The sequence below is a fragment of the Polypterus senegalus genome, chromosome 2 (assembly GCF_016835505.1).
Source record: "Polypterus senegalus isolate Bchr_013 chromosome 2, ASM1683550v1, whole genome shotgun sequence".
In the NCBI taxonomy this organism is placed as follows: Eukaryota; Metazoa; Chordata; class Cladistia; order Polypteriformes; family Polypteridae; genus Polypterus; species Polypterus senegalus.
In genome coordinates this window covers 239,526,596-239,547,234 of record NC_053155.1, presented here as the reverse complement: position 1 = coordinate 239,547,234, position 20,639 = coordinate 239,526,596, and the positions used below count along the sequence as shown (strand labels likewise).

The 20,639-nt window shown below is 39.8% G+C and overlaps 1 protein-coding gene across 1 annotated transcript in view; it reads left to right on the top strand.

Moving 5' to 3' along the window:
- Positions 1-20,639, top strand: part of rbm26 (RNA binding motif protein 26) — a 166,717-nt gene that overhangs the window by 10,195 nt on the left and 135,883 nt on the right. The window contains exons 2-3 of the mRNA XM_039745376.1: positions 19,181-19,299; positions 19,545-19,681. Of these exons, the coding sequence (XP_039601310.1) occupies positions 19,181-19,299; positions 19,545-19,681 (256 nt within the window). The remainder of the gene's footprint in view (positions 1-19,180; positions 19,300-19,544; positions 19,682-20,639) is intronic.

Below are 20,639 nucleotides of genomic sequence, written 5' to 3'. Positions count from 1 at the left end.
GGCATGTTCTTCATCTATTTTAGTAATTTCGCTTTTTATCTCTGCTACTTTCTTCGCGGATTTATTTCTGTGGGAAAGATATGAGATAATCTGTCCTCTTAAGAAGGCCTTAAGAGTTTCCCAGAGTATTCCTGCAGAGATCTCAGGGGATGTATTTGTCTCTAGAAAGAATTCAATTTGTTTGGATATAAATTCAGTACAATTCTCGTCAGCTAATAGAAGCGGATTGAGGCGCCATCTCTTGGGGTGAGTGTATGGGGCTTAGTAATTTCAGCTCCAAGATCATCGGAGCATGGTCTGAAATAACAATAGCATCGTATTTACAAGATTTAATCTTAGGCAAGAAGTTATTATCTATAAAGAAGTAATCAATCCTTGAGTAGCAATGATGTACTGGTGAGTAGAAAGAATATGTTCTTGAATTTGGGTTTAAAACCTCCAGGGATCTGATAAGTTGTGATCAGTTATAAACTTTGTAATTATCTTTGCGGTGTTAGTTGCGTTCCCCTGTGGAGGAAGTCTTATCTAAAAGTGGATTTAGAACACAATTAAAGTCCCCAGCCATTATAAGTTTATGAGTGTTCAGATTGGGAATGGATGCAAATAAATTTTGTATAAATTCCTTATCATCAACATTAGGTGCATAAACATTTATCAAAATCATTTTACAGTTAGATAAGTCTCCCATGACCATCACATATCTCCCTTCAGGATCCAATACTACATCTGATGCTACAAATGGTACTGTTCTATGTTTGAGAATTCCCACACTCTTTACAGTAAATACAGTGCATTATATTATCGGCATTACTGTATCTTAGCCAGGGAAACTGGTCAAGCCACTCTTTTGAAATGTATACACTTTACCCCTTTTAATTTCAGTGGGCTCGGACTCCATCTATGTGGCTCATTATCTAATGCGTCTCGGACCAGGGCTTGCTATAACTTGGGAGGTTGATGGCTCCGTGTCAGAGCATTGGTTATGATTTTCGGATGGATCAGGCCCTAACTTAACATTCTTAACGAAAAAGCTGTCAATCGTTCTTTTCATCTTCTCTCATAATCCGCGGCTACATCCACTGTTTACCTGATGGGCTACTCACCTCTCTCTGTCTGACTGCATCACATGCATTTTCAAACGTACACACACGTACAGGAATATCTGGACCACGGCCAATCAGAGGGGGGGGATCGCCCTACTATCTCTGATTGGTTTAGACGATATGGGCCTAATGTGTGTCTGTTGTTGAACAACAGGGAGACTTTAAGAGTCCACGGAGTTTAGTTTTTCCCCTCGAGCGGCTGGTGCACGGTGCAACCTTTAATTTTTTTTAGTCGCACCATTGAGAAATTAGGTCGCACTCTAGAGCCCTGCTCGGGATCCTGGTTGTCAGTCCCCTAGGCAGACTCGTGGTCCAGTCTCACCCTCCGGAAATGATCCTCTCTCTGCCCCAGCCAGGTGTTATGTAGATGTCCCCTTAGCCTGCTGCAGCCACTTTGGTCCTCAATAATGGGGATCCTGTGACCTGGATCACCCTTGGGGAATCGCACCACATGGCCATAGTGCCATAACTGATGCTCTCTCACAATGCAGGTAATGTGCCACATTTGGGACTCCTCAAGCAATCTCTCATTCGACAAAGTCAAACCAGTGGGTATCCAAAGATTCTCCGAAGAGACACAGTTCATTGGAAGAGTCACCAGAGACATGAATGAGAAGAGAAGAGGCCTGAGTTACCTCAAAAGCTTGCATATTGTCATTTTTTTAGGTAGCCAATAAAAGGTGTCATTTTGCTTGATTTCTCACTATATCCATAATGGCTAACATGGTACAGCACCTTAGTACTATACACCTTATGAATGAAATAGATATGCAAGTAACAACTCTAGGGTTGTTGTTTGAAGTGGGTAGAGTGAATTACACATTTTATTTCCTAATCCTGCACCTTTTAACTTTATAAAATGGGCAACTGCTACAGCTTTTTAGAAATGAAAAAAAAGTTGAAGTAAAATTTTGTTTTTGACAGTTTTATCCGTGTGTGTGTGTATATATATATATATATATATATATATATATATATATATATATATATATATATATATATATATATATATATATATATATATATATATATGTATATATGTATGTATATATATATATGTATGTATATATATATATGTATATATATATAATGTGTGTGTATGTATCTATACTAATAAAAGGCAAAGCCCTTACTCACTCACTCATCACTAATTCTCCAACTTCCCGTGTAGGTAGAAGGCTGAAATTTGGCAGGCTCATTCCTTACAGCTTACTTACAAAAGTTGGGCAGGTTTCATTTGAAATTCTACGCGTAGCGGTCATAGCGATTCGATAACCGTCGACAACGTCCGTCCATGTTGAACTTTCTTATTTATGGCCCCATCTTCACGAAATTTGGTGGCGGCTTCCCTGCTAACGAAACCGATATGCGTACTTATTTGATGGTATGGCGCCACTGTCGGCGCCATATTGAACTTTCCAGCGTCACCAATTTTCCAACTTCCGTGTAGGTAGAAGGCTGACCCCATCTTCACGAAATTTGGTTGGTGGCTTCCCTGCGCTAACCAAAACCGATGTACGTACTTATTTCGGTGGTATGACCCCACTGTCGACCGCCATATTGAATTTACAAATGTCACTAATTCTCCAACTTCCCGTGTAGGTAGAAGGCTGAAATTTGGCAGGCTCATTCCTTACAGCTTACTTACAAAAGTTAAGCAGGTTTCATTTGAAATTCTATGCATACGGTCATAATGGTCAACAACGTCCGCCATGTTGAACTTTCTTATTCATGGCCCCATCTTCACAAAATTTGGTAGGCGGCTTCCCTCGCTAACGAAACCAATGTCGATACTTATTTGGTGCTATGGCGCCACTGTCAGCCGCCATATTGAAATTTCCAAGCGTCACTAATTCTCCAACTTCCGTGTAGGTAGAAGGCTGAAATTTGGCAGGCTCATTCCTTACAGCTTACTTACAAAAGTTAAGCAGGTTTCATTTCGAAATTCTACGCGTAGCGGTCATAACGGTCAACAACGTCCGCCGTGTTGAACTTTCTTATTTATGGCCCCATCTTCACGAAATTTGGTAGGTTGCTTCCCTGCGCTAACCAAAACCGATGTCGCGTACTTATTTCAGTGGTATGATGCCACTGTCGGCCGCCATATTGAAGTTTCCAATGTCACTAATTCTCCAACTTCCCGTGTAGGTAGAAGGCTGAAATTTGGCAGGCTCATACCTTACAGCTTACTTACAAAAGGTAAGCAGGTTTCATTTCAAATTCTACAGCGTAACGGTCATAGCGGTCAACAAAGTCGCCATGTTGAACTTTCTTATTCATGGCCCCATCTTCACGAAATTTGGTAGGCTTCCCTCGCTAACGAAACCAATGTCATACTTATTTGGTGGTATGCGCCACTGTCAGCGCCATATTGAACTTTCAACATCACTAATTCTCCAACTTCCGTGTAGGTAGAAGGCTGAAATTTGGTACTTATTTGGTGGTATGATGCCACTGTCGGCCGCCATATTGAAGTTTTCAATGGTCTTTGTTACTTATGGGCCCATTTTCAAGAAATTTGGTACGCGGGTTCCCAACGCTAACTGAATCCTACTTATGTACATATATCGTCCATAGCCTGCAGTTCGGTCACCGTGTGGCGCCGTTGGGTCCCCATCCTAATGCCTCCCGTTGTTGGCTGCCTGCCTATATAAGGCCGTCCGGCGCTCCAGTCTCTACATTCCCTTCCTGGCTTTGCCCCGGGATTCCACGTCTCCCTGCTGATAACTACAGCCTTTTAATTTAATCCACGGCTTCTCCGGCTGTTTTATTGTTCATTTATTACGATTATAGTTATTGTGTAGGTATTTTAGACTTACTTTACATTGTTCAGGTACCCATTTCCTTTATCATTCCAACCGTACCGCATTAACATGTCTATCGAGGTGATCACCATCGATCAAAGAACTATCACTTACCGAGTGGTTTCCATGCCCGGAGATGGCACCTACCTTTTCCATTCTCTTTGTTACATATTGCACACCCATATCAGGCTCACTCTTGATATCCGGAGGAACATTGTGTCTTATGTATTGAATGACTGGGACAGGTTCAAGGTGTGGACTGATGGCGGTACAGGAGATAATTATACTACACAGGAGCACTAGAATAGTGAAATGCTTAAGCCCTTCACCTATGCATCTGCATGTGAGTTGATGGCTGCTGCTGAATTGTTAGGTTGTAAACTTTCAAGTGTACGAAATGGCCAAATATTTTACACCTTTTGACAACCGCCAATGCCTCTTAAACATCTTAGATTGACAGGTGACGATTTCAGTAGTGGACACTTTGATGTTTATGAATGTTTAAACTCTCAAAAGCTGGATGTGAAGTTATCGATGAAACTGGTTGTATGCTTACAACACTTGACAGATGCCGAATGTCACTTCAACACAAGTCCTACAAATACTGTCGTAATTGAAACAAACCATGAAACTCAAACCGATTATGACTGCAGCAATCCAAGCTGTGAGATTTGAAACAAGATTACTGTTCACATGGCCAACTGTACGTTGCATGCTTAAGAGTAAGCTCAGTGCACAGCTTGGTCATATTACAACGGAGGGCGAACTCACAATGTGGTATACAAAGAGATCCTTAACAAATAATTATTGGTATATTTTCCCTCAGTTTAAAAGGTTTAATTTTCTTCTTAATAAAAATTTTAAGGCAGTACTTCACGCTCTGAGCTTGGTATTTAACTAGTATATATATATATATAGCAAAATACCAGCGCTTATGAAAAAATGTGTTAAACAAGTAATGAAAAGAAAAGGAAACATTTTAATAATAACGTAACATGATTGACATTGTCATGAGTGTTGCTGTCATATATATGCCTGCCTAAATAAGTCACCCTCGCTTTGCTCTTACTTTTTTACCGTTCATTTAATCATGGCTAGTGGCGGAATAATTATAAAATGGAAGGAGGATGGCTTTACCAAAACAATTATTGATGGCGAATCGATTATTCATAAAGCTTGAATTGGTGATCTGTTTTTCTGTATTAACCTCATATTTTTCATACTTCTTCTCAAACTAAGGTGGTGTGAGGGTAAAATGAATGGGATGCGCTGATCAATGTAATGGTGTACCAGGAAATCATGCATTGACAAAAGCTCCCCTTTGCTTGTAATGCAAAGTGTGATTAAATGCATTATTTTTAGCAGCGTTATGGAGCACATGCATGAAGCTTCTCAGCTGTGCTTGTGCTAAGAAAGGAAAGACTTTAAAAATAGCGTAACACGATTGTCAATGTGACCTTTTGTAAGTAGTGCCTGGAGGATTCAGTGTGGAGAAACTCTAGAGACAGCGTGTGTATTAACTTGTGGATTTTCTGTGAGTATTTGGTGGCAGTCTGACAAAGTTGCTTCGGAAGACGGTGTTAGCCGCGGAGCTCAGCTCAGAGCGAAATGAGATGAATGGGAGGGAGATGATGACTCCCCACCATTAACTGTCAATCCCCACAAACACAGTCTCTAGAATTTGCATAAGCACACCCCTTCACCTACAATTTTAACTTAGTTACAAAGTGATCAAAACTCTCGTTTATATCCTGCGTCCTCTCATTAAACTTGTATCCCGCATTACCTGTGGGCATGTGAAACGCCAGCAGTAGCCTGTCTATGAACTTAATTTAAAGTTTAGGTTTACACCTTGCTTTCTTTCCGAGGTAGCAGCACTCATGAATATGGTAGTATATGTCACTTTCGCTTCGCTTCTTATTGTTTAGCTGCCTTCTCAATTATATAATGCATGTTTTCTTAAGCGCTTTTTGGAGGTCTTCCTGGTTTTCTACGCACTGCGTTGACAGTCAGTTCACGTGATTACGTGGGAGGCGTGATGATGTCACACGAAACTCCGCCCCCCACGTCTTTCCAGCTCAACTCTATTACTTTTAATGGAGAAAAATACCTTCCAGTTATGACCATTAGGTGTAGAATTTCGAAATGAAACCTGCCCAACCTTTGTAAGTAAGCTGTAAGGAATTAGCCTGCCAAATTTCAGCCTTCTACCTACACGGGAAGTTGGAGAATTAGTGATGAGTCAGTCAGTGAGTTGAGTGAGTGAGTGAATGAATGAGTGAGTGAGGGCTTTGCCTTTTATTAGTATAGATAGATACTTATTTGTGTGTGTGTATGTATATATATATATGTATATGTGTGTGTGTGTGTCCCTATATTTGTGCAAAAAGTACTGCATCTCTGAGAATGTTCAGTGTGGGTGACAACATTGTGACCCTAATGAGATGTTGCGTTATGCCAGACAAGGTAAATATGTTAGTGTTCCTTGTCTGGAATCTTCCTAGCCAATGCAGAGCATGTTTGGCTGTGGTTATGGAATAAGGGCATATTGCCTGTGTTGGCCATAGTACAGTGTTTGTTTTGATTATAGTACCTTGGTTATTGATTTAATTTACGTCATACCTGCCCTTTACAAACTTTGTCTACAAAGATTAAAAGGCAAACAGAAATGCAATTTTTATTTATGTGGTACAGTGTACAATGCCAATAAATGGGTGTTATAAGATGTAGTGTATTAAACTATTATTAGAGCTTGCTTACTCTAATAGTGGTACAAAATGAACAAATAAATTGTTAATCACAATTATTTGTATGACATTCGTCAGTTAAAAGTTAATGATCGTGTCAGCTCTAAGAGTCTCCAAGTCACCAAAACTACTATCAGATGCCACCTCCATGAAAATAGATGGGAATCTATATAGTAATATAGTAAATATATAGTAAACCCCTCTTAATTTTTTAGATTTTTTTTTTATCATTGGCTGAGCTTTCAAAGTAGCAACTTCCTTTTAATACATGACATTCTTAATGGAAACAGTAGTATTTCAGCAGTGATATTAAAATTATTGGATTAATAGAAAATATGCAATCTGCATCATAACAAAATTAGACGGGTGCAGCCTCTAGATACCTCCTATAGCCTTTGATGAGTGTCTGGATTCTGGATGGAGGTACAAACCGGATTCCAAAAACGTTGGGACACTATACAAATCGTGAATAAAAACTGAATGCAATGATGTGGAGGTGCCAACTTCTAATATTTTATTCAGAATTGAACATAAATGACGGAACAAAAGTTTAAACTAAGAAAATGTATCATTTTAAGGGGAAAAATATGTTGATTTAGAATTTCATGGTGTCAACAAATCCCAAATAAGTTGGGACAAGGCCATTTTCACCACTGTGTGGCATCTCCCCTTCTTCTTACAACACTCAACAGACGTCTGGGGACCGAGGAGACCATTTTCTCAAGTTTAGAAATAGGAATGCTTTCCCATTCTTGTCTAATACAGGTCTCTAAGTGTTCAATCGTCTTGTGCCTTCTTTGTCGCATCTTCCTCTTTATGATGCGCCAAATGTTCTCTATAGGTGAAAGATCTGGACTGCAGACTGGCCATTTCAGTACCCGGATCCTTCCCCTACGCAGCCATGATGTTGTGATTGATGCAGAATGTTATCTGGCATTATCTTGTTGAAAAATGCAGGGTCTTCCCTGAAAGAGATGACGTCTGGATGGGAGCATATGTTGTTCTAGAACCTGAATATATTTTTCTGCATTGATGGTGCCTTTCCAGACATGCAAGCTGCCCATGCCACACGCACTCATGCAACCCCATACCATCAGAGATGCAGGCTTCTGAGCTGAGCGTTGATAACAACTTGGGTTGTCCTTGTCCTCTTTGGTCCGGATGACATGGCGTCCCAGATTTCCAAAAAGAACTTCGAAGTGCGACTTGTCTGACCACAGAACAGTCTTCCATTTTGCCACACTCCATTTTAAATGATCCCTGGCCCAGTGACAACGCCTGAGCTTGTGGATCTTGCTTAGAAATGGCTTCTTCTTTGCACTGTAGAGTTTCAGCTGGCAACGGCGGATGGCACGGTGGATTGATTGTGTTCACTGACAATGGTTTCTGGAAGTATTCCTGAGCCCATTCTGTGATTTCCTTTACAGTAGCATTCCTGTTTGTGGTGCAGTGTCGTTTAAGGGCCCGGAGATCACGGGCATCCAATGCACGGTTTTACAGCCTTGACCCTTACACACAGAGATTGTTCCAGATTCTCTGAATCTTCGGATGATGTTATGCACAGTTGATGATGATAGATGCAAAGTCTTTGCAATTTTTCGCTGGGTAACACCTTTCTGATATTGCTCCACTCTCTTTCTGCGCAACATTGTGGGAATTGGTGATCCTCCACCCATCTTGGCTTCTGAGAGACACTGCCACTCTGAGAAGCTCTTTTTATACCCAATCATGTTGCCAATTGACCTAATTAGTGTTTATTGGTCATCCAGCTTTTCGTTATGCTCAAATTTACTTTTTCCAGCCTCTTATTGCTACTTGTCCGAACTTTTTTGGGATTTGTTGACACCGTGAAATTTTGAATCAACATATTTTTCCTTTAAAATGATACATTTACTCAGATTAAACGTTTGATCTGTCATCTACGTTCTATTACAAATAAAATATTGACAATTTGTTTAGTGTCCCAACTTTTTTGGAATCCGGTTTGTATTTTTGACCATTCTTCCATACAAAATCTCTCCAGTTCAGTTAAATTTGATGGCTGCCGAGCATGCTTCAAATCATCCCACAGATTTTGAATGATGTTCAAGTCGTGGGACTGTGACAGCCATTCCAGTACATTGTACTTCTCCCTCTGCATGAATGCCTTTGTAGATTTTGCACTGTGTTTTGGGTCATAGTCTTGTTGGAATATCCAACCCCTGCGTAACTTTAACTTTGTGACTGATGCTTGAACATTATCCTGAAGAATTTGTTGATATTGTGTTGAATTCATCCGGTCCTCAACTTAAACAAGGGCACCAGTCCCTGAACTCGCCACACAGCCCCACAGCATGATGGAACCTCCACCAAATTTGACAGTAAGTTGCAAGTGTTATTCTTCCACCATGCAAAGCACTTTTTGTTATAACCAAATAACTCAATTTTTGTCTCATCAGTCCAAAACACTTTGTTCCAAAATGAATCTGGCTTGTCTAAATGAGCATTTGCATAGAACAAGCGACTCTGTGGCATGAGTACAGAAAGGGCTTCTTTCTCATCACCCTGCCTTACAGATGTTCTTTGTGCAAATTGTACTGAATTGTAGAATGATGTACAGATATACCATCTGCAGCAAGATGTTCTTGTAAGTCTTTGGAGGTGATCTGTGGGTTGTCAGTAACCATTCTCACAATCCTGCACATATGCCGTTCCTGCATTTTTCTTGGCCTGCCAGACCTGGGTTTAAGCAGCAGCTTGTGCCTGTGGCCTTCCTTTTCCTGATTACATTCTTTACAGTTGAAACTGATGCTTGAAACCTCTGAGATAGCTTTTTGTAGCCTGTCCCTAAACCATGATACTGAACAGTCTTTGTTTTCAGATTTTTTGAGAGTTGCTTTGAGGATCCCATGCTGTCACTCTTCAGAGGAGTGTCAAAGGGAAGCACAACTTGCAATTGACCACCTTAAATACCTTTTCTTATGACTGGACACACTTGTCTATGAAGTTCAAGGCTTAACGCGCTAATCCAACCAATTTGGTGTTGCAAGTAATCAGTATTGAGCAGTTACTGCATTCAAATCAGCAAACTTACAAGGGTACCCCAAATTTTTGCACAGCCAGTTTTTTACATTTGATTTAATTTCATACAGCTAAATACTGCTTCACTAAAACTTTGTTTGGAAAACACCCCAGTACTCAGATGTTAATAGGTTGAAAGTAAATTATTATGCAGGCTGAGAGGGCCTTTTTCATATGACTGTATCTTTAGATGCTGTACTAATTACAGTGAAATTTGTTTTATGCTACTCTTTACTGGCAGTTAAAGTATGCATACCTGTGACCGACACCAGGCCCACAGAGTCTTATTTGCAATTGCTTGTACACATTGTGACTGATATACAGCCAATTTAAAATATTGATGCGCCCCTTTTGTTGTCATAGGCTACCACTAAGGCTTAGTGACGTCAATATTTCCCCTAACACAAATAACCATGTCTGCATTGTGAATGGTGCTTAGGACCTTTTTTCTTGTCCCTCTGCTTGGTCACAGTCATTTTGCCAAGCACCTACTTGCACCATGGTGAACCTATAGGAAACTGAATGCACCAGGCATGTCACAGTGATTCAATTGTGCAGTACCATATGCACCAGTTTCGCTACCCGTGTCAACATCTGAAAACCAATTCACATTGTTATTACAATCTCTTTACAGTTTTTTGTTTTGTTTTTTTTCATGCAGTTATATTTTGATTGCGGTCTCTTCCCCATTTAAGAACTTTGAGTTACCGTAAAGTGGCTAAATGAAGAAAAATATTACATTTTTTTTTCAGCAAAATGTTACTGTATCCACTAGATGGCAGCCGAATACTGACCCGATATTTATTGGAGCTTAACACTCTTCATTGCATTTTAACAGATAAATCCCGAAAAACATTTACTTTGGATTTTGAGCCTGAGAGACTCTCAGGCGCAACACCAAGTATATTAAGAGCTTCTGTTTTCCTTACAGTGGTTATGCTTATAGACAAATAGAGCATCATGCACACTGTGGTTCAAAGCTTGATCAAAACATTACTTTCATTTTGTTTCTTACCTAGCTGGAAATTAGTTACACAGCATTATGGAAACTGAAAAGCATACTGTTTAAAAAATCTGCAATTTAATCCCAAGTATATCCTTTGAGTGTAGTTTTGCTTTAACTTGCAGAAAGATATTGATACATATTTAGGCAGAATTATTGGTTCCCACCTTCCATTAATTGTTACTGCAAATACTTGCTTAAAAAATAAGTTTCTACTTGTGCCTTTTATATTTATGTCAGTTGAAATTGTGGTGTGTGGATGTTTAGAGGTCTTATCATACGTATAGTTTGCCCAGCAATTGATTAAGCTAATAACTCCATTCAACATTGTGCTGGACTTAAATGGATCCAGAAAATGGGTAATTGGGCTAAAATTAAAACTTTTGAAATCCTTTGTAATTGTTACAACAGCATCCATTAGAATAATCACAACATTAAAATGAAAATGCAAGTTATCCTGTCGCTCCTCTTTTCTTATGAGTACACTATTCCACCTGATGCACCCATGTTAATGCGGGCTCAGTCTACCCCAAATTGAAGATTTTATCTTGCCACTCATTATTACATTTCATTCTTATTGTGTTTAGTATTCCCTGGGCAATGTTTAAGCTCAGTACACCAAAAAGAATATGCCAGCAATGTGCAATCACATTATTTCTACCTGACACATTATTGCCACCTTTTGTAGTGATTGAGATGTAATTTACATTTGTAGTACCAGGGGATGCACAAACCAGTGTGTTTCTTCGTGCCGGTCCCAAGCCCGTACTAATGGGGAGGGTTACGTCAGGAAGGGCATCCGGTGTAAAATTTTGACAAATCAATATGCTGACAAGAATACAAATTTCTATACCGGATTGGTCGAGTCCCGGGTTAACAATGACCGCCACCAGTACTGTTAGCCAACAGGGTGCTGGCGGTAATTGGGTTACTGTTGGCGAAAAAGGAGGATGGGGGAGATGTGTCCGGAGGCAGGAGGAGAGGAGGAAAGTAAAGAGAGTGGAGCTGAGGGTAGGAACTTTGAATGTTGGCAATATGACTGGTAAGGGGAGAGAGTTAGCAGATATGATGGAGAGAAGGAAGGGTGATATATTGTGCTTGCAAAAGATTAAATGGAAGGGGAGTAAGACCAGGTGGATTGGAGGTGAATTCAAATTGTTCTATCATGGTGTGGATGGGAGGAGAAATGGAGTAGGGGTTATTCTGAAGGAACAGTATGTTAAGAGTGTTTTGGAGGTGAAAAGAGTGTCAGGAAGAGTAATGATTATGAATCTGGAAATTGGAGGTGTGTGATGATGAATGTTGTTAGTGCATATGCACTGCAAGTTGAGTGTGCAGTGGGTGAGAGAGAAGATTTTTGGAGTCAGTTGGATGAAGTGATGAACAGTGTACCCAAGGGACCGAAAGTGGTGATTGGAGCGGATTTCAATTCAGACGAGGAGGTGATGGATAGGTATGGTGTCAAGGAGAAGAGTGAAGAAGGTCAGAGGATAGTGGATTTTGCCAAAAGGATGGACATGGCTGTGGTGAATACATATTTTAAGAACAGGGAGGAACATAGGGTTATGTACAAGAGTGATGGAAGATGCACACAGATAGATTACATCCTATGCAAAAGAGTTGATGTGAAGGAGATTGAAGACTGCAAAGTGGTGGCAGGGGAAAGTGTAGTTAAGCAGCATAGGATGGTGGTCTGTAGGATGACATTGGAGATCAAGAAGAGAAAGAGAGTGAGGGCAGAGCTAAAGATCAAATGGTGGAAGTTGAAAATAGGAAGACTGCAAGGTTGAGTTTAGGGAGGAGGTGAGACAAGCACTGGGTGGCAGTGAAGAGTTATGCAAGAGGATGACAGCAAGAAGGATGCTTGGCGTGACATCTGGACAGAGGAAGAAGGAAAAGGAAACTTGGTGGTGGAATGGGGAAGTACGGGAGAGTATACAGAGGAAGCGGGTGGCAAAGAAGAAATGGGATAGTCAGAGAGATGCAGAAAGTAGACAAGAGTACACGGAGATAAGGCGCAGTGTGAAGAGAGAGGTGGCGAAGGTTAAAGAAAAGGCGTATGATGAGTTGTATGAGAGGTTGGACACTAAGGAGGGAGAAAAGAACCTGTACCGATTGGCTAGACAGCGGGATGTGCAGCAGGTTAGGGTGATAAAGATGGAAACGTACTCACAAGCGAAGAGAGTGTGTTGAGCAGATGGCTTTGAGAGACTGATGAATGAAGAGATCGAGAGAGAGAAGAGGTTGTATGATGTGGAGATAGTGAATCAGGAAGTGCAACAGATTAGCAAGGTGGAAGTAAGGACAGCTATGAAGAGGATGAAAAATGGAAAGGCCGATGGTCCAGATGACATACCTATGGAAGCATGGAGATGTCTAGGAGAGATGGCAGTGGAGTTTTTAACCAGATTGTTTAATGGAATCATAGAAAGTGAGAGGATGCCTGAGGAGTGGAGAAGAAGTGTACTGGTGTCGATATTTAAGAATAAGGGGGACGTGCAGGACTGCAGTAACTACAGGGGAATAAAATTGATGAGCCACAGCATGAAGTTATGGGAAAGAGTAGTGGAAGCTAGGTTAAGAAGTGAGGTGATGATTAGTGAGCAGCAGTATGGTTTCATGCCAAGAAAGAGCACCACAGATGCAATGTTTGCTCTGAGGATGTTGATGGAGAAGTTTAGAGAAGGCCAGAAGGAGTTGCCTTGCATCTTTGTGGACCTGGAGAAAGCATACGAGAGGGTGCCTCGAGAGGAGCTGGGGTATTGTATGAGAAAGTGCAGAGAAGTACATAAGAGTTGTACAGGATATGTATGAGGGAGGTGTGACAGTGGTGAGGTCTGCGGTAGGAGTGATGGATGCATTCAAGTTGGAGGTGGGATTACATCAGGGATCGGTTCTGAGCCCTTTTTTATTTGCAATGCTGATGAACAGGTTGACAGACGAGATTAGACAGGAGTCCCTGTGGACTATGATGATTGCTGATGACATTGTGATCTGTAGCAATAGTAGGGAGCAGGCAAAGGATACCCTGGAGATATGCTCTATAGATGAGAGGAATGAAGGTCAGTAGGAACAAGACAAAATATACAGTGGGTACAGAAAGTATTCAGACCCCCTTCAATTTTTCACTCTTTGTTATATTGCAGCCATTTGCTAAAATCATTTAAATTATTTTTTTTCCTCCTTAATGTACACACAGCACCCCATATTGACAGACAAAAAAAAGAATTGTTGAGATTGTTGCAGATTTATTAAAAAAGAAAAACTGAAATATCGCATGGTCCTAAGTATTCAGACCCTTTGCTGTGACAGTCATATATTTAACTCGGGTGCTTTCCATTTCTTCTGATCATCCTTGAGATCACCTTCATTTGAGTCCAGCTTTGTTTGATTATACTGATTGGACTTGATTAGGAAAGCCACACACCTGTCTGTCTATATAAGACCTTACAGCTCACAATGCATGTCAGAGCAAATGAGAATCATGAGGTGAAAGGAACTGACTGAAGAGCTCAGAGACAGAATTGTGGCAAGGCACAGATCTGGCCAAGGTTACAAAAAAATTTCTGCTGCACTTAAGGTTCCCAAGAGCACAGTGGCCTCCATCATCCTTAAATGGAAGACGTTTGGAACGACCAGAACCCTTTCTAGAGCTGGCCGTCCGGCCAAGCTGAGCTACCGGGGGAGAAGAGCCTTGGTGATAGAGGTAAAGAAGAACCCAAAGATCACTTTGGCTGAGCTCTGTAGTCAGGAGATGGGAGAAAGTTGTAGAAAGTCAACCATCACTGCAGCCCTCCACCAGTCAGGGCTTTATGGCAGAGTGGTCTGTCGGAAGCCTCTCCTCAGTGCAAGTCACATGACAGCCTGCATGGAGTTTGCTCAAAGACACCTGAAGGACTCTGAGATGGTGAGAAATAAGATTCTCTGGTCTGATGAAACCAAGATAGAACTTTTTGGCCTTAATTCTAAGCGGTATGTGTGGAGACAACCAGGCACTGCTCATCACTTGTCCAATACAGTCCCACAGTGAAGCATGGTGGCAGCCTCATGCTGTGGGGGTGTTTTCAGCTGCAGGGACAGGATGACTGGTTGCAATCGAGGGAAAGATGAATGCGGCCAAGTACAGGGATATCCTGGACAAAAACCTTCTCCAGAGTGCTAAGGACCTCAGACTGAGCCGAAGGTTTACCTTCCAACAAGACAATGACCCTAAGCACACAGCTAAAATAATGGAGTGGCTTCACAACAACTCTGTGACTGTTCTTGAATGGCCCAGCCAGAGTCCTGACTTAAACCCAATTGAGCATCTCTGGAGAGACCTAAAAATGGCTGTCCACCAACGTTTACCATCCAACCTGACAGAACTGGAGAGGATCTGCAAGGAGGAATGGCAGAGGATCCCCAAATTCAGGTGTGAAAAACTTGTTGCATCTTTCCCAAGAAGACTCATGGCTGTATTAGCTCAAAAGGGTGCTTCTACTAAATACTGAGCAAAGGGTCTGAATACTTTGGACCATGTGATATTTCAGTTTTTCTTTTTTAATAAATCTGCAACAATTTCAAAAATTCCTTTTTTTTGTCTGTCAATATGGGATGCTGTGTGTACATTAATGAGGAAAAAAATAATTTAAATGATTTTAGAAATTGCTGCAATATAACAAAGAGTGAAAAACTGAAGGGGGTCTGAATACTTTCCGTACCATACCATACTGTATGTGTGTAAATGAGAGGGAGGTCATTGGAATGGTGAGGATGCAGGTAGTAGAGTTGACGAAGTTGGATGAGTTTAAATACTTGGAATCAACAGTACAGAGTAAATAGGATTGTGGAAGAGATGTGAAAAAAAAAAGTGCAGGTAGGATGGAATGGATGGAGTAGATAGTCAGGAATATTGGTGACAGACGGGTGTCAGCAAGAGTGAAAGAGAAGGTCTACAGGATGGTAGTGAGACCAACTATGTTATATGGGTTGGAGACGGCTGCACTGACCAGAAAGCAAGAGACAGAGCTGGAGGTAGCAGAGTTAAACATGCTAAAATTTGCACTGGGTGTGACGAGGATGCATAGGATTACAAATGAGTACATCAGAGGGTCAGATCAAGTTGGACGGATGGGAGACAGTCAGAGAAGCGAGATTGCTTTGGTTTTTGACATGTGCACAGGAGAGATGCTGTGTATTGGGAGAAGGATGCTAAGGATAGAGCTGCCAGAGAAAAGAAAAAGAAGAAGGCCTAAGCGATGGTTTATGGATGTAGTGAGAAAGGACATGCAGGTGATGGGTGTGTCAGAACAAGATGTAGAGGACAGAAAGATATGGAAGAAGATGATCTCCTGTGGAAACCCCTAACGGGAGCAGCCGAAAGAAGTAGTACCAAAGCATTGACACTTTGTTAGTCTGCAATGTGTCCGATAAAATCAGCACATGCTACGTTACATTTTCAATACATCAATTCCATCTTTTTTTTTTCCAACCTATATTTTGTAATTCCGTGCACACAATCGTGTAGGCTATATTAAATTTTATTTTCAGTAGTTTAAAGTAAGTCCTGACTGATATAATTTTTTAAAACTGGCAATGATATTAATATGTTGGGTTTTAAAGACGACTTGATTACTAATAAATATTGAACTAATATTCCTGGTGTGTTAATGTTTCAGATTTTTCTCTAGGAAATGTAACAGTTAAGTGAGCAGTCTTTTCACATCAACACAGACATTTGGCATTTGTTAGTTACTCTTAAGTTTATACTGTAGGTGTCGTGAGCACGTGTTGAATTATTAAATTAATAGCTATAAAAATATAGCCCATGTTGGCTTAAATATGAGTAATAAACTTCACTGGCAACAACGTTATGTACTCTCATCCAGTGGTTATGTGAAGTAAAACTTTTTTAGGTAATTAATGAATGGAGAAATGAATCAGTACAGACATGTACGTTCCTACGCATACATTAATGAAATTAATTAAATTGAAATGTATTTGTCTGCATACTATCTGTATATAATTTGTATTTAATGTAAATAATTTTTTATACAGTTATAAGTATGCTTGCCATGGGTTCCAGCATTATTTATTTTTGGCTTTTAAATACATTGCTTGTTTAGCACATATAACAATGGTCGAAAGAATGAGGACAGTACTTTATAGCCTATTTGAATGTTTAAATTTGCATATCAGCAAATCTCCCACTTGTCATGAGACCTACGCTAACCTCTCACATTAGTAGTCAAGCTCAGAAAGAGCAGGGATGAAAATAAGCTAAGACAGATTTGAAAATGATTTGTCTGTGAGACAGATCCAGCTTTTACTCATGAGCTGAGCCTACTGAATTGATTCATTGAAAATATCAACATGCTCTTCCATATACCAAGCTTTTTTAAATTTTAATTTTTGCAGTTGTCTGCTTGTATACATTTTTTTGATCAGAACACATTCTAAGGAAGCTAAGGAAGTCACTGGTTTGACAACTGTTCTCACAGGCTGTGGTAGATGGCCAGTAAGAACTATGTTAAACACAAATGGTGTGACCAAAAATCTGAGACTTTTTTTTTTTTTTTTCTTTACAGATGAGTGTAAAAGTTAACATATCTGCTTGGTAAGGATGTGTAACATGAAAATTTCTTCAGTGCACTTGAAGAAATGACTTTTCATTTGACAATTCCAAGTATATTCACCGCCAAAGGCATTTTGGAAAAGATTATTTGCATAGCAAGTGTGCTTGTTTCCAGAGCAACAGTAACAGACTGTCCTCACTGCAGCCAAACATCCAGCTCCAGCTGGGACACTTGAAGGATTTTAAGTAATATTATGGGAGAAGCTCTTAAGTTTATGAAAAATGGGTTGGCATGCATTTATTGAAAAATTGTCTTATCAGGTAATCGCTGCAGTTTATGGAGGAAAGTCTGTATGCCCTAGAAGGTCAAACCCGTCCTCTTGAAGCTGACAGACTGAGCAGTTCCAAAATCCAACAAAATAACAACATGCACATCACTCTGATAAGAGAACAGAGCTGGAATAGTTATGAATGCTTATTTACAAATTCTCACAGTGTAAGAGCTTTATTAAGCAGTCACTGTGGCATACAGAGACAAATATATAAACATTTGAAAGTGAAATTTTTAGTTTTTTAACTGGATAAATGCTTGGCGTTTGAAACAAAGATGATCTTAGTTACAGAGTGAAAACCTCTTGAGCACTTGGAATAGGCTGTGCAGTGGTCATTTTGCCAGGGGTGAAGAGTAGGGGAAATGCAGAAAACATCGAATACAGAATTGCAACAGGAAAATTGTCATGTTTAGGTATATCAGTAAGTAAAAGAATGATTTTATGCATCCTCTGTAAAATTTTGTCTTACTTTTAGTCCCGGGGATGATGAACGCAGTTGAAATTTAACATTCTGAAGCACAAAAGAGTTTCAGCACCATATAAATTTTGGTGCAGGTTTAACCAATATTAATACATATGGGAAACCAAATATCAGTTTGATATATCAGCACCTAATATTATCGGTCGGACACCACTTCAAAGTAATTCTCAGCAGATTTTTTCACAGGCTCGAGATGTAACCTTGACTAAAGGAGTCTCCTTAGAGACACACTTCAACATACTATTGGATTTCAGTCTCTGCTAGCCTCGCATCTAACATTTTGACCAAAGGAAGTGCAAAGAAATGTATCTTGTGGTAGTGGCATCAAGGTAGATTTTATTTCTAGTGATGCTAAAGAATGTAAAGCATACATAGGATATAGCTGTGCTCAAAGTGTTTACTTATAGTGCTACTTCTGAATCTATGTAGTGTGAGATCATTTCTGCAGTTCACCAATTCTCCAGGGAGCAAAGCAGATGTGGAGCCAATACATCTACTTTGCTTCCTGGAGACCCAGTGTACAGTACAAATGATCTCACACTACATAGATTCGGTAGTAACCCCATAAGGGTACAGTTAAAGCAGTAAAGGGATTAATGATGTACTTAAGTAGCGGCAGATAACATAACATTTAGTATATATTTTAGCGACTAAACTTTAAATTTTTGTTGCAGATTATAATTTTTTTGTTTGATTTCCAACTATTTTAGGCACAGTCTGGAGCCTTGAGGATGAAATATGGTTAAAAATGGGATGAAACCTTTTTTGGACGGAGGTTTATTTTTAAAACCATGCTTTCGCTCATACAGAGGACAATGTAAATTAATCTGTTAATGTAGCTAATCTTTCTTTGATGATGTAAGTGGAAAAACTGGGGACTAGGAGAAAATAACTTCATATGGACACAGGGTGTTCATGCAAATGACTCGGCAGAGATTTGATCACAGGACACTGGATCTATGAAGTAACAGCAGTAACTATTGTGCTACCATGCAACCCCTTTTTAGAAAACTTTAAAATGTATGTTATGAAAGAACATTGCACTCAATTTTAATGTAATTTATATTTTAAATTTTTACACATTTTGTTTCTTTCAGATGTGATGCTGACCCTTCGGCTCTTGCTAAATATGTTGTTGCCTTAGTGAAGAAAGATAAAAGTGAAAAAGAGCTGAAAGCACTGTGCATTGACCAGCTGGATGTATTTCTTCAGAAAGGTAACTTGCTTCTCTAAATTAGTTAATAGCTGATTATTTCTAGGGTAAAACAAATACGAATTCATGGTTTTGAATACTTTCAGGAAAATTATTTTTTAATTTAACTCTTTTAATTTCCATGTGCACAAGAATGTTCTATCCTCAAGAAACTGGATAGTATTTTCAGTGACTATGCCAGATTGATTGTTGACTTTGTTTGCAGTTTTAGGAGCGACTTAAAAGTTGTTTGTTGGTTTATTTTACAGAAACACAGTCGTTTGTTGACAAGCTTTTTGATGCTGTGAATTCAAAAAGTTATCTACCTCAGTTTGAGCAACCTTCAACAAATTTACGAACTGATGCTTATCCACGCCCAGAGAAAGATGATGTGAAAAAAGAGGAAGTAAATATATATATATATATGTATTTTAGAATTGTATGTTCATTATCTATGCTGTATATGCTTAGTAATTTTTCATGATGGCATACCTAAGCAGTTATCTTAGAATAAAACTACTATACTTTGACCCTCATTGTTAATAATTACTGAGTAGTGGTGTTATCTATTATGATGTGTACTGATACTTTACTCAGTGTTGGCTTCATGATGATGATACATTTTTGTATGTCTTTCCTTACTATTGTTGTGACTAATAAGAGAATGACAGTGTTCATAAACAGAAATGTGCGCTGTGCAAAAATTGTCAGTTTGATCTTTAAACTACGCATTTCTGACTACTTTATACTAAATCTTGATTATTATCCTTAATGATATGCATAAGACCAATAAAAAATATATATTTTTAATACAGAAATATTGGCCTACTGAAAAGTATGTCCATGTACACACTCAGTACTTGGTCAGGCTCCTTTTGCATGAATTATTGCATCAATGCAGCTTGGCATGGAGGCAATCAGCCTCTGTGGCACAGCTAAGGTGTTATGGAAGCCCAGGGTGCTTTGGTAGTGGCCTTTAGCTTGTCTGCATTGTTGGGTCTGGTGTCTCTCATCTCCCTCTTGACAATACCCCAATACTCTGGGACCTTGATTTCCAAATGAAATGTAAAATTTATTTTCATCTGAAAAGAGGACTTTGGACCACTGAGCAACAGTCCAGTCTGTTTTCTCCTTAGCCCAAGTAAGACGCTTCTGACGTTGTCTCTGATTCAGGAGTGGCTTGACAAAAGGAATGCAACAGTTGTAGGCCATGTCCCGGATACGTCTGTGTGTGGTGGCTCTTGGAGCACTGACTTGAGCCCCAGTCCATTCCTTGTGAATCTCCCCCAAATTCTTGAATGGGCTGTGCTTCACAATCCTCTTAAGGCTGAGGTTATTCCTGTTGCTTTTGCACCTTTTTCTGC